Below are 15,632 nucleotides of genomic sequence, written 5' to 3'. Positions count from 1 at the left end.
ATCAACTCAATTTGAGTTCATTGAATATTAAATCATTTTTTCCAATTATGAAATTCATTTTCATCAATAATCTTGAAAAGGTACAACACTTAGATCAAAATGGGGTCCGAGCGGTGCACAGGACCCAACTGACAGAAATAGCCCGTTGAAATATCCTACCCACGTATAATTTATTAAAAAATATAATTAAACATATCAAATATGCAAGTTCTGACGTGAATTTGAAATAAACGATTAAATTCTATATTTTTGGAAACTCACCACAAATTTTTAATAAAAACCTAAATGCAATTTTCACAATCTACGATTACTAATAGAAATTGAGAGTTCCTTACTATCTCTGTGCGAAAGGATCGAAGTGCATGCGCGAAAATCGAGACGAATGACACAAAAATTGAGATGGGTCAGACTTTGAAGAGGCTGATTTTTTAATCTGACCCGGTGGTTTTTGAAGATCTCGATGCCATCGTTCTTTCTACCTTCTGTGGCGGAAGACGGTTTGATCCTGAAACGGATGAAATCCGAGGTCGAAGTTTCAAAACCTCGTATATAAATACGGCTGATTTTTGACAATACGGGATGAAAAGAGAAGATGAAATGAAGAGATCTTGGGTGGGTTTTGTAGATGTCAAGGCTGCAGACCTTTTTCCCTTCTGTGGCGATCATCGACGGTGAGCTATTTGCAACAAATCCAAGTTAAAAATCGAAGAAAAAATGATTTTTTTAAAAAAAAATGGGTTGGCTGGTTTGGATGGGTAGGAGAAGAAGAATAAAAAAAAAATTTAAAATTTTATTTATATAAAATTTGGGACGAAATCGATATTTTGCCTATTGTTTTGATCGACGATAATTTGACCATCTAGACTCCAAAACTGACATATGAATACTCTATTTTATCTAATTTTTTGTTCCGGATCTAATGGTATGATCAATTTCTATAAATTTTATCTCTAATAAAAATTTACATTTTTGGCCTGAGGTGACCCCTAAAATTGATGTCATTTTCGTTTTTGACGATGATTAGACTTTTTGTGCTCTAAAAATGACAAATAAATATTCCATGTTCAATAATTTTTCATTACGAATCTAATGGTATAATCGAATTTTAATAATTCTTGCTCTAGCAAAAAGTCACTATTTTAGCCTAGTCCGACTCGGTAATCGAGGATTTTGTAACTTTTATATTCGGACTCGCATTTGAGCGTGCTTACAGGTTAAAGTATGTTTTTCGATCATTTTGAATCCAATGGTGAGGTCAGATTCCATTAAAAATTATCAGAAATATTCTAAAGTTTTACCCCTAAGTCCCATTTTCAAGATTTTCTTAAAATTCTACTATTTATTTTCCTCGAGATACGAATTGAAAATTCGGAGTTTTACAAGTTGTTATATTAGATTTTAAACACATTAAGTTTTTTTTTTTTAAACACATTGGGTTTTCCCCAACTCCTATCTATGTTGCCTAAGACATTTGTTTGATAAATTCTAGTTTTGCTTTATATAACATTGGATTTTTTTTTCTTATATAAGGATCATAATCTGACTCTAGACAATTTATATATCTATATGTTTTGATTAAATGGCGATTTAATTACTATGATGAGCTTAGTTTAGTACACATCTCTACCTCATTTTTGTGATTATATTGTAAAGTAAGTCTCTTATTGGAGTAAGTAATCAAACCTGAATAACTCATGTTACATACTTGAAATGTCATTTTTGCATGTCAATTCAAATTTCTGATAGATTTGAAGAAAATTTATTAATAGGATATAAAAATTAAGATTCATCTTAGGTAGGATATAATTCGTATCAAATTGTGTCATTATTATCTCATTGCATCATTTTCAAATATAGGATATGGCTATCTTCAAGACAACAGCTCGTAAAAGAGTAGCACACTCTCGATATCGATATTTGGCATCCATATCTAGCACGAATCAACATATTTCTATAAAAAAATATTATCTAGGCAATATGTCCAATTCAATGATTCAAATCTCCAAACCAGTCAGAACAAGGAAAAAAAAAAAAAAGTATTTTAACTATGATATTGTCATAGGTCCACCACTCAAATGTGTTGCAGACAACTTTAAATTGTTAGAATGAGATTGTGCCATGTAAAGAATATTAAATGGTATTAGAACAAAAATTGGACTAAGTAGATTTCATGTTTGTAATATGTTATAATGTATATGTATAAAAGATGAAATGGAAATTGTGGTGAGCACTTATAGAATTATTCATAATACTTTTAGTGATAATCTATTTCATTAGGCTACTCAAACTATTCCTTATGGATTTAATAAATTTTCCACTTTATTTTGTTGGAAAGCCTTATTATCTTGTTTTATTTTTTCTAAAAATAGTTCATGCTTCTTACATGGTATCAATACTTTCCAAATTACATGATGTAGACACCCCATTTTTGCACTCGCCTGATTAATCAACTCGTCAACCCGATTGCAACGGTTCCTAATGATGGATGATTATCCCAATGCTTTATTTTGTTACCAGATATGTTTCAGAAATCCGAATGAGGTATCTCAAATTAACAAAACTGTAGAAACCACGCTACGCTAGGAAAATATAACCCCAAAAGCTTAGAAATCATCATTTTTCAGACAAAAAGAATCTTCACGATAAAAATCACTAAAAAATGATCAAATTACCAAAATACCCTAATCTTAAAATATTCCTAGAGCCTACGTTATGCTTAATAAAACTCATTCAAACACATAAAACAACAAATCGAAACTAAATAAATCATTTCGTCAATTTTTATAGAATTCAACAAAATTACGAAAATACCCCTCATAAAGTTCACGACCATTCCACACAAAAAATTTCATAAATGATAAAAACCAACATTTCCATTGAATTTCTTATGAAAAATCGATTCTAAAACATCTTGGAACATTGAAAAACGACTTAAAATGCAAAAAGTCCTCTCCGGGGGTAAAACGGTAATTTTACAATTTTTATAATTAAAAATTTCGAAATTAATAAATAAAATATTAAATAATTAAATTAAAATATTAATAAAATTAATTTAAAATTTTAAACCAAAAAAATCGATCAATCAGGCTCTCAGGCAAAATTGTTGAGGGTTGCCAAGATATTTATTCAAAGACCCTTCCATTTGGGGGTCCAAAGAATTAAAGATATAATAGAGGGGGGTTCTCCAAAAAATTAAAGTCAATCAAGTAAGATTAAAGTCAAGATATTAAAGTCAATTAAGTAAAACTAAAGTCAAAATTAAAGTCAATCAAGTAAGACTAAAGTCAAAATCTTAAAGTCAATCAAATAAGATCAAAAGTCAAAACCCTAATAGAGTTCTAATTAAATAATAATTTTATTTAACAATCCTAATTAAATAATAACTCTATTTAATAGAATTCTAACTAAAATATAACTCTACCTAAAATAATTCTAATTAAAATATAACTCTAACTAAAAAAATTATAATTAAAAACTAATTCTATCTAAACAAACACTTAAAAAAATCTATAAATGGGGGTCCCTACAACCTATTTTGGTATCAAAAAATAAACCCTAGAAAAAGTAAGTCAAAAAGCTTCCTTAGCCTCCCATAAACCCTAATTTTGAAGTCCCAACTCCTTACCTAACATCCTTACCCCAACTTTAGCTCAAAAAACACCTAAAAATCCTTCTAAAATACCTTATAATCCATAAAAAATCAGAAAACTCACAAATCCAAGAAGAAGATACCTCAACTGGGAGATCAGAAATCGGATTCGGCAATAGAACGAAGCGAGGAATTCTGTACAAGGAGTTGTTCTATCAGATCTGAGGGAACAAAATCGTTGCGTTCAGAAAATGTAACCATTTTTTATTATTTATTATTTAGGTCTTGTTAGCAATGTAATTTTATTTGGGAATTAGTAGAGACCGGCATTTGCCGGGTGGGGTTGGTGCCTAATACCTTCCAACCCTGTAACTTGATCCCCGAACTTAATTTTTTTTTGTAGATTAGTTATTTTATCCTTTTAGAGTTAATGTTCGGTTCCTAGGTCGTAATAACGAGGTGGCGACTCCCAAACCTTAAAGGTCAAAAGCGGATCCGCGCACCCCGCAGATCGAGGGCACTTTCACATGAGTATTCTAGAAAGTTGTTTGGAAAGACCATACATCTTTGACATTCAGAAAAAATAGTTCAAAAATGGATATTGAAACAAATTGAGTTTCACATGTGTGAGGATTACTAATCTTGATGAATAACATATATAGATTATTGATTTAAAAAAGATAGTTAAATACTTCTTTGATTAAAATTATTTTGGATTGTTGGATGTTTTATAAATTTAGATATTAGGGATATTATGATTGTTTAATGTTAGGGATATTATCAAAATACAGTCTTCTAATATGCATTGCTTTTTTTGGATTTTATTCATGTATATTTCTGAATGAAATTTTTGTGTAAAACTTCATACTCATACCATGTATTATAGATATTCTAACAAGTAGATAGTTTCTACATAAATTTTTCTGATTGACTCGAATGATTTGATTTCTATATAGTATATATTCTCTATCAGTTTGGTGGGTTTTGGTGTCCATACTTGATGGGGGCCTTAGCTTGTATAGGGTTTAGGTTTGAATATTTAAATTGATTTAATTTGTATCTTTCAGTGCTGAGTCATTCATTAGTTTTAGGGGATTTTAGTTGTTCTTAATTTTTTTTCTAAGTTTGAGCATGGAATTCGAAATTCATATTAATTATTTTTTAATAAATAATTATATCAGTCATTCAAGGAAACAAGCTCCATTATACACTCTTTCTTTCTCTTTTCTAAATAAAGATCAAATTCTAATTTTTAATTCACACTCCCTGTTAAGTTGAATTGAATTAATCTCTTGATGGTGAAATTGTCATTTATTTATGATGATATATGTCATATATTTATGAATTAAATGGAAATACAAGATGGATGATTTTTGAGTTTGTTTGCATTGAAGAGGTACTGAAAGACAAGGGATTGGCTATTAAGATAAGAAAGTACTTACCCTTTATTAAGTTTATATTTACTTTAACAGATTCAAGACATTACTTGAACTTTATTTTTCTGAAATTGAAAATGCAGTGATCATGCCATCTACAGTTGATTTGAAGGACAAATCAAACGTGTGGCTCGACCTTGAACTTTATTTTTATGAAATTGAAAATGCAGAGTGATCATGCCATCTACAGTTGATTTAAAGGACAAATCAATCGTGTGGCCCAACCAAATTAAAAGGTAAGTTAATTACTTATGTGACACTACTCAATTTTAGTAATTAAGTTTATTTCTCCTATTTAATTTGCACTTGTTAGTAATTAATAATTGTAAGTTCTTAATTGCAATTTGTAACTAATTTTATTTCACTTGTCATAACTTGACATTGTAATCAATTTTAAAAATAAGTTCCAAGGGAAAGGGATCATTGAGTTACTTGATCCTTTTGAGAAGGTTATTTTCTTTTGAAAGTTAACAAGTGTCATACTGGTGCAATTTGAATATGTTAATGCAGCTTTTCTTATTTAGATTGGAAGAATCAAGTAGAAGCAAGGTTTCAAGGATCAATGGCCTTGGAATATATACAGATGATGCTGGAAATAGCAAAGGAGATGCAATTATGTCTTATGAAGATCCTTCTACAACACATCTTGCTGAGAGATTTTACAACAGTAAGTTCTTGGGAGCAATTTTCAGTATTTAATCTACCTATCAAAAAAATAAATAAATATATCAATATTTAATCTGAGTGTACTTTATTTCTATTGATTGTTTCCATGGCCTTGTTTGTTAGATCATGATCTAAGGGATTATAAAATCAATGTCACAATGATTGAGAAATCTGCACCTAAAGTTGCACCTTTGTACAGTCATGGGTCTCTCTCACCTTCTTTTTCTCTCATATTCAATTTGCACTTGTTAGTAATTAACAACTATAAGTTCTTAATTGTAGCTCGTACTTAATTTTGTTTCACTTGTCATAACTTGACATTATAATCAATTTTAAAAAGAAGTTCCAAGGGAAAGGGATCATTGAGTTGCGGAGTTAGTGTGTTATAGAAAGTAATCAAACTACGGAGTAGTTGTATGATTGAGTTTATATTTGTGAAACAAGGGTGGTGGTAGAGGTGATTATGGTGGTGAAAGAGATAGACGCGGAAACAATTATAGAGATATGGCTATAGGGTGTTTGTGTTTTTGAATTTTAGAAATCTTGTGTCTCACTGTCATACTTTAATTGTCAATTATATTCAATATTTAAGGCAATATTGATAGAAAAAGTGGATCTTGTTATTTGACCATTATTCGCTATCATTATTGCCAATGTTGATAAGTTCAAAACAAAAGAATAAGAGGAAGAAGTCATGGGTGCTAGAAGTGTACATAAAGATGTTGTTAGAATCGATGATTTATTATTTATTCATTGAGATTTTTTTGGGCAACGTAGAAAAAGTAGATATTGCTACTTGACCATTCTAGGGTATATAATGCAGTCACCATTACCAATGTTGATAAGTAGCTAGAAGTGTATAAAGATGTTGGAACCGAAAACTTATTTATTAATTGAAATTTTGTGAGATTGTTGATCAGGTCATGGTCAACAAAAAATTTGATAATTAAGTTTTTTATTAAATGATTATTCTTTTAAATTAATTATAACTTTAGGTAAAATAAACATATATCCACGTGCAACACACGTGCACTTTATTAGTATATATATTCTTATCACTTTATGACGAGTCATAACTTTCATCTAGCTATATTCATTCATTATCACTTTGTTCCTAAGTTCTAGGTTATTTATGTTCAAGTTTTTAATATTGTTTGCCCCAATTATCTTAGGATATTGTCATATGACTCAACAAATTCCATAACTCCATCGATGACTTAACAGTACTCGCTGTCTTATGACTTCTTAGTTGTACTGAACCTCCTAATAGTCCTGATCATATCCCCCGTCTAGACTCTAATAGATTTCTAGACATACTCGAGATCTCGTCCTATACGAAACTAACATTAAGCTCTGATACCACGTTGCCGCACTCCAAAATCTCAACACGAATCCCAAGAATTCTTTTATTAGAATCTTAGGGTGTGATTAACAATCCCAATCCATTTTAACATATAATAATACATAACAATTCATGATAAGAATATATAACACAGCGGAGAATCTATAACTAATAGACAATGATCAGAGTTTGCGGAAACTAACAACAAACATAATCTTAATCCATATTTAAACATAAAAAAATACTGAATCTCTCCAAATAGATACAAGTCTCTCAAAAATGTAAAACATAAACAACTGTTAAACCCTATGACAAATCCTCAAGTATACGGGAGTTGCAGCTCATCGTCAAAAGTCTCCTAAAAAATCTCTTCGTATTATTTTTTATAAATTTGACTCCTCAATAATGGCAAATCTATCAATTCTATCATGAAAATATTCTATCATTCCTTTAGAGGGAAACATTTATCTGTCATCACAAAATAAAGAAAAACACATAATATGAACATGACAGTATAATCGATAAAAGAGTTGAGGAATATGCCAATACAACAGCCTCGAGATAGTAAATCGATATTCCAAACTTCTCACGATATGGAATCCCATCGTTAACATCTAATTTTGTGACTGGTCGATGTTACCACGCTTGGATGATCATTTTCCAGCTCAGAATCGGCCATTGACAAAGGTCCAAATACTTGGACCAATTATGTTGATCATTCATTTGCTGACTACAAACTAAAAGTGATTACTAACTAGCCTAAGAGCGAACTCCTCGCGTCTAAGCCTATTAAGAGGTAATACATGTAAACATCGACTACCTCTACACTATAGAAAGACTGTCTTTTCACACAATGTTTATCAAGAAAGAAAATAAGAAATCCTTAGATCTTGCAAGTTGTACAACGCTCTAAGATATCCCATACTACCAAAGAGTATATACATCAAGTGTTATCCTAGATTGACCCACCACTTCTAGAAATATAGCAATGCATCATTCTATATAGGTTTTCTACAATCCTTTATTAGTAAACTAAATACTTTTATTTGTTACATATATATAATTTATTTCTATTGAAAATACTAAACAATGGTAGTATCCTCTAGTCATTTTCAACAATACATTAGCATAAGGGTGTTAGAAATGACATATGACATATAGTGTATTTGACATATGGCATAAGGGTTGACATGTGACATATGATGTATTTAATACATGGCATAAGGGTTGACTCATGGCATATGGTATATTGGATACATGGCGCATGGATTGACACATGGCATATGATGTATTTGACATAGGGCATAAGGGTTGACAAATGGTACATAGATTGACACATGACACATGATGTATTTTTGGGGTACACAATGGATTGGGTAAATTCGATAACCGAACCAATCCGAAGCCTTTTGGATTGGATTGGTTCGGATTGAGTACGGCTTGGTTGGGTGCGGATTGTAAAAAAAAATCCAATTGATTTGGTTCCGTTCCAGATTAGAGGTATAATAGAACCAAACCAATCAGAAGTATCTATTATAATATATATATATATATATATATATATTGTACTAAGTTTTATATGATTTAACAATAGATTTAAAAAAAAAATGATTTTCTCCTAATGAATTTCACTTTCCTTTCTATTTCATTTTATGAGTGTTTTGTGTCACACTCATATTTAAATATGATTCTAATATTTTTTTTCTCTTTTCATTAATTATGGATCTTTGAATTATAAGAATTTCTCTGTCAATCACTCCCCCTCTTGAAATGTCCATGGAATTTTCATTTTTTAAAATCAATTCCAATAATTTTTGGTGCATAGGTAGACCGATGTAAAATCGGACGAAGGGTTTGTTATTTTTGTGTTATGCGTGATGTTTTATTTATGTTGAAATAATAAGTATGTTGATGCTTTGTTTATGCGTGTTATGTGTTATGTGTTATGTGTAATGCTTTGTTTAATATTTATTTTTCTTAATTTTAAGTTTTAACTATTTTAATTTTACTATTGAAAATAATAAGTAGTGGCATCCAAAAACATAATCTGGCAAAATTGATTTTTTATTTTTTTTTATTTTTTTATTTTTTATCTGAGTTTTTTCATGAAATATAAAGGGTTAGGATGTTGGATTGCCAATTTGATAATCCATATGATCTTCAACAATCCTTAGTAAGGAAAATGTTTTTTTAGTTAAATTAGAAGGCAATCAAATCGAGATGTATGAAAAAGGTTTAATTTGTAATTTAAAATAATTATTAAGGCAATTTTAAAGATAATATAATTTTAGAAACAAACCAACGTGATATAGGGTTGTTAGTTGCAATTTTACTGTTCTTTTACTAAAATGACCTTTTTGTCTATTAAGTTTAAAGGTACAAAAAACGAGAGCATTCATAAGATCCAGATTTAGTGCTTTAGTATCAAAGATTTGCTATTATAGTGCAAATCTCAGCATTTAACAAATCGTTTTCCCCCCAATTTGTTTTTGTTTTGCACTCAAACACCGTTACACCATGCCTTTAGTGAAAAAACCAAAGACATTTTGATCATTCTTTTAGATATTATTATATGATTGTCTTTATTAAAAAAGAAAAGTTTACAACATTTATTTATTAATAGCATTTAATATTGAAAGATCAAAATGCTCTCAAATCCCCCAATTAAAGAAAGAAATTTTACTATATATGTACAAGCACATGCACCAGAAAGAGTTATATAAATATTTATGTATATTAGAACTCTTCTATAATCAATTAGCTTAATTATCAACAAAACAAGCAACCATAAACCAAAAAACAACCCACAAATCAAAAAATTCTCTTCACCAATGAGAGATATTGTAACAATACTAAATAAAAGAGAAGAGAAAGAAGAAGAAAGATAGGCCTGTTCGAGTTGGCTGAACTCCTTGGCTAAAATAACATTTTATTCTCCCCTAATTACAGATCTTCCTGCTCCTTTTATCATAATCTTCTATAACTAGAATAAGAAATCTATGCCTATAAAATAGCAACAGAAAAATAGAAAATAGAAAGATTCAAATCTGTTCTCCCCAGCAGATCTATGCAAATCTATCCACATCAGCGCCACCTAGTCAACCATGCAAGTGAGAATCGCAACACTCCTGACCGATTGAAATCAACCTTGTCCTCAAGGTTGAAACGAAGGAAATTCACGTTTCCATGGTACCTACGTAGCATCTTCCATAGGTAAGTTACGCCATTGGATTAATAGTTCGGTAATGGCTTGATTATTACGCTTCACCATGCATCTATCCAATACCTTGTCAGGTAAGAGCAATATTTGTCCAGAATCAGTAGTAGGTGGTAGCACCATGGAAACAGGAACGGAGTTGCCGAGTCGTTTCTTTAAGCAAGATACATGGAAGATTGAATGTATCTTAGAATCTGGGGCAGGTCCAAGCGATATGCAACTAGCCCAATTTTTTCAACAATTTGGAAAGAACCAAAATATCGTGGTGCAAGCTAGTTGGAGTGTCTATTTACGAGGGAGTTTTGACGATAAGGCTGCAATCGTAAGAACACTAGCTCACCTACTTGAAATTAGCGTTCTGTTCGATGTTTGTCGGCTTGAGTTTTCATGCGCTCTTGAGCTATTTCAAGGTTGTATTTCAGAAGCCCCAAAACCTGATCTCGGTTGAGTAACTCTTCCTCTACATGTTGTACCTCAGCTGTTCCTTTAATGTAACGATCAATAGAGGGAGGTTTTTGTCCATAGACTATCTCATAAGGTGTGGTTTTCGTTGCCTCATGAAACGAGGTATTATACCACCATTCTGCCCACGGAAGCCAACGAACTCATTGTTTTGGTTGTAGACCAACAAAACATCGTAAATAAGTTTCCAAGCATCTATTAACACGCTCTGTTTGACCATCGGTTTGCGGGTGGTATGCAGAACTCATGAGAAGGTTGGTACCTTGTAGGCGGAAGAATTCTTGCCAAAAATTACTGATGAACACAACATCTCGATCACTAACGATAGTTTTTGGCATTCCATGAAGCTTGAAGACATAGTCGACAAAAGCTTGAGCAACGTGGATTGCTGTGTATGGGTGTGCTAATGCAATGAAGTGGGCTGCTTTTGACAGTCGATCGACCACAACCCAAATGACACTTTTCCCGTGAGAGATAGGCAGACAGTCAATAAAATCCATAGAGATATCAATCCATACCTTGGTAGGGATTGGCAAGGGTTGTAAGAGACCCGGAGGAGCCACTGATTCTGTCTTATTACGCTGACAAACATCACATTCTCTTACATGTTTCTTGACATCATTTTTTATACCTGCCCAATAAAAATGACGTCGAATGCGCTTATATGTCTTCAAAAACCCCGAATGTCCCCCTTCCGGTCCATCATGCAATAGGTTTAATACCAATTGCTTGTTGGAATTAATCGGGTTTATCACGAAGCGCCCTTTGTAAAAAAGGCAATTATTGGCCAAGGAATATTTAGGAACAGAATTGGGATCGTTCTTGAGGCGATTGACAATGGACTGGAGACGGGGATCATCCATCTGATTTGCCCGAAGTTGCTCTAACCAAGTATGAATTGGGGTGGAAATCGCTATTAGTGACGAGTCTTCTGTCCGCCTAGATAGTGCATCTGCAACTTTGTTATCCGCACCTTTCTTGAAAACCAACTCATAATCAAACCCAATGAGTTTAGAGATCCATTTTTGTTGAGCAGGTGTAGACACACGTTGATCCAACATATATTTCAAGCTTTGATGGTCTGTGCGGATGACAAAGCATCGACCAATTAAGTAAGGTTGCCATTTACGAACCGCTTAGATAATAGCTGCCATCTCCTTCTCATAAGTAGATAATCCTCGATCTCTATTGGTAACTGCTTTACTTATGTAGGCTAGTGGTCTTCCTCCCTGCATCAAAACAGCCCCAAACCAACGTCCAAGGCATCACTTTCAATCACAAATTTATTGGTAAAATCTGGCAACGCCAAGACCGGTGTGGTAGACATGGCATTCTTGAGGGTATTGAAGGCATTTTCTGCATCGACATTCCACTTGAATCCATCCTTCTTGAGTAAGGCAATTAAAGGTGCACTGCTTACCCCATAGTTTTGGACGAACTTTCGGTAGTAGCCTGTAAGACCAAGGAACCCTCCTAAAGCTCAGACCGATTTTGGAATTGGCCAATCAAGCATACAAGCCACCTTATTAGGATCGGTTGCAACTCCATTGCGAGATATGACATGCTCAAGATACTCGATCTCCCTAGTTCAAAAGACGCATTTAGATTTTTTGACGTACAACTTAAGATCTTGTAGCCTGGTAGAACAATGTGAACATGCTCCACGTGGTCGGACCAAGACTTGCTATAAATCAAGATGTCATAAAAAAAATACCAGGACGAACCGGCGAAGGTACTTGCGGAACACATCATTCATCATACTCTGAAATGTTGAGGGAGCATTAGAGAAACCGAAAGGCATCACCAAGAATTCAAAGTGGCCATCATGAGTCCTGAAAGCTGTTTTGTGTATATCGTCCTGTTGGACCCTGATTTGATGAAACCTGCTCGCAAGTCTAGTTTAGAGAAAAAGGCAGCCCAATGTAGTTCATCCAAAAGCTCATCGATCACGGGTATTGGATACCGGTCCTTTACGGTAATATCATTTAAGGCACAATAATCGACGCAAAAACGCCAACTTCCATCTTTTTTACGAATTAATATCACCGGGGAAGAAAATGGACTATTGCTTGGTCGAATAATGCCTGATGAGAGCATCTCTTAAACTATCTTTTCAATTTCACCCTTTTGATAGTGTGGATATCGATAAGGACTTACATTAGTTGGCTCGCTTCCCGGTATGAGATTAATACAATGTTCGACCGTGATGGCGGCAGGCCCGTTGATGCTTCAAACACAATGCTGTGGGTGTCCAATACTTGTTGTAAGTCGGAAGCAATGGAAGCATCAGTTGAATTTGTTGTTGCCAAACTCATATAAAGAAAGGCAGAAGGCTCCCCTACTTGTAGAGATCTCAAAGCAGCAAATGGATCCATTGCGTGTGCCTTTAGGGAAGAGTCCCCTTGAAGTTCAATCAATTTCTCATCCACATGAAATTGCATACCCAATTTGTTATAATCAAAAGTTACAGGACCCAATGCTCGTAACCATTCAACACCTAACACTATATCGCAACCTCCAATATCCAAGAGGTAGACATCTGCATAAAATACATGGTTTTGAATTGATATTGGGAGTTGGGAGCACATGCCGGAAGTGATCATACGATGACCATTAGCTACCGTAACATTTAGATTATCACCCTTGTGTACTGGAAACCCGAGCCTCCGTCCGAGTCGATAATTAATGAAGTTGTGTGTACTTCCTCCATCGATGAGAATATTGATGGGCTGCTTCTTCACAAAACCCTGTACACGAAAAGTGCGTGGTGTTTGCTGTCCCCCAAATGCATGAACAGAGATCTCAGCTAAAAGAGGTGGAATCGATTCATCAACGTTTTCTAGGTCTTCCTCAGGTTCCCTGGTTGATTCAGTTGTGTTGACCTCATCTGTCATAACCTCTCCAATGCAACAAAACTGTTGAGCCTTGCAACAATGGTTGGGTCCAAACTTCTCGTCACAATTATAACAAAGGCCTTTAGATCGCCTTTCTTGCATTTCAACAATGGTCAACCTCTTGAAGTTGGGATTTGGCGGAGGTTTGATTTTGGCTCGAGGACTAGGTAGGATTGGGTTTGTTGCTGATTTTTGCCCCAACTTAGATCGACGTCGTTGAGAACCCAACTTCTCATCAAATAGTCAAGCAAAAGCTATCGCTTGGACCAATGTGAGAGGTTGTTGACCAACTACATCATAATGAATGTCTTCATGCAGTTCGCTTATGAATGTCTCCACCAGATTAGTTTACGAGATTCCGGTAACTTGGCAAGACAACCTCTCAAACTCTCGCTGATACTCATCCAATGATCCGGTTTGTTTAAGCTTAGTGAGCTCGCCAAAATAACTGACGAACTTGGTGGGTCCAAATCTTGCCAGGAGGCCATCTTTGAATGTCGGCCACGGAAGGTAGCCCACATGGTGCAACAACCATTCATGCCATTTGAAGGCTTCTCCTTCGAGGTGGAAGCTTGCGATTTCCATCTTCATTTCTTCAGGGATTTTGTGAAAGCACATATAGCGTTCTACTCGAGCTAGCCATATGGATGGTTGTGTTCCATCAAAGGTCGGAAAATCCAGCTTCATTCCCTTGGAATACATGGGATCGATATGCTGGAAGACTTTTTGAGGACGAGGGTAAGCCGGCGGCAATGGGTTTTGATCACGAACTACTTCCACAGATTCAGATCGAATATCATGATTGGATCCGATTTCTAGTGATTCCAACGAAACTGTTGGTGCCTAGCCCTTGTCTTGTTCCAGCATTCCTTGAATGAGACCTTGCAACACCACCATTTGTGCCCTAATTTCTGTGAAGTTTTGTGTCGTCTGTGTGTGTTGATCTTCCATCCTTTCCTTGAATGATGAGAATTCTGTTTCCAATCGCTCAAACCTCTCTTGCTTTTCTTGTCCACGAGTGGGCATTGCGGATCGGAACGCTCTGATACCAGTTGTAACATTGCTAAATAAAAAGAAGAGAAAGAAGAAGAAGAAGAAGAAGAAATATAGGCTTGTTCGAATTGGCTGAACTCCTTGACTAAAATAACATTTTATTCTCCCCTAATTACAGAGCTTCCTATTCCTTTTATCATAATCTTCTATAACTAGAATAAGAAATCTATGCCTATAAAATAGCAACAGAAAAACAAAAATAGAAAGATTCAAATATGTTCTCCCCAGCAGATCTATGCAAATCTATCCACATCAGCGCCACCTAGTCAACCATGCAAGTGAGAATCGCAACAGATATGGGTTTCATATATAATATTCATCTTCACATTTAAACCACAAAGAACAATAAACTTAACAAACCATTTTACAATATATTCAGCAAATTATCAAAACTGGGTTTTGATATGAAATATATATAAAAAATTCTTTGGGTTATGCTTAAAAGTGGAAAATTACCTACGGCAGAAGCAGTTCCGATGGAAATTGGGTTAAAATAGATGGATTAAGCAATACCTATATAAAATTTTCACGTCTTTAAAACGCAGCAGAACGATTACTGGTGCAAAGAGATTTGAGTAAAAATGGTTAGCAAAGAGATGCCATAGAGTGAGAAAAACATTTAGTAAAAAGTAAAAAAAACAGAAGGAAAAACCTCCATTTTGAGAGACTAAAAATGGACTACTGTATAAGTTGTGCTCAAAGAAATTGCATTTTGGAGAGATTCGAACATCAGGTTTCAAGTCGGACAAATATTCAAAATCCAATTGGAACATCTCAACTATGAATTTAGAAATTTAAGAATTTGCTTTCAGACCAAACTGACAGCTGTTGCACTCAAACCATTAAGATACATCTTCCCTCTGCTAACATAGTCTTCGGATTTCCAGGAAAAGAATGAAAATTGAGGAATGCAACTATGGATCAACTAACATTCATCCACTCATCATCAAACAACAGATGCCAAGAAAACAAA

The 15,632-nt window shown here is 33.9% G+C and overlaps 1 protein-coding gene across 1 annotated transcript in view; it reads right to left on the bottom strand.

Annotated features, from left to right (window-relative positions):
* The window catches only part of LOC147388835 (uncharacterized), a 43,739-nt gene extending 33,366 nt beyond the window's left edge, over positions 1–10,373 (bottom strand). The window contains exons 1-2 of the mRNA XM_086419651.1: positions 10,231–10,373; positions 9,981–10,036 (exon numbers count right to left, since the gene is read on the bottom strand). Of these exons, the coding sequence (XP_086275777.1) occupies positions 9,981–10,036; positions 10,231–10,373 (199 nt within the window). The remainder of the gene's footprint in view (positions 1–9,980; positions 10,037–10,230) is intronic.
* Between the last annotated feature and the right edge of the window lie 5,259 nt (positions 10,374–15,632).

The sequence above is a fragment of the Akebia trifoliata genome, chromosome 12, assembly GCF_017979445.1.
Source record: "Akebia trifoliata isolate Shusen 1 chromosome 12, ASM1797944v1, whole genome shotgun sequence".
NCBI classification, from domain to species: domain Eukaryota; kingdom Viridiplantae; phylum Streptophyta; class Magnoliopsida; order Ranunculales; family Lardizabalaceae; genus Akebia; species Akebia trifoliata.
The sequence above is the reverse complement of the archived record's forward strand: the minus strand, read 5'-3'. Positions and strand labels throughout refer to the sequence as shown.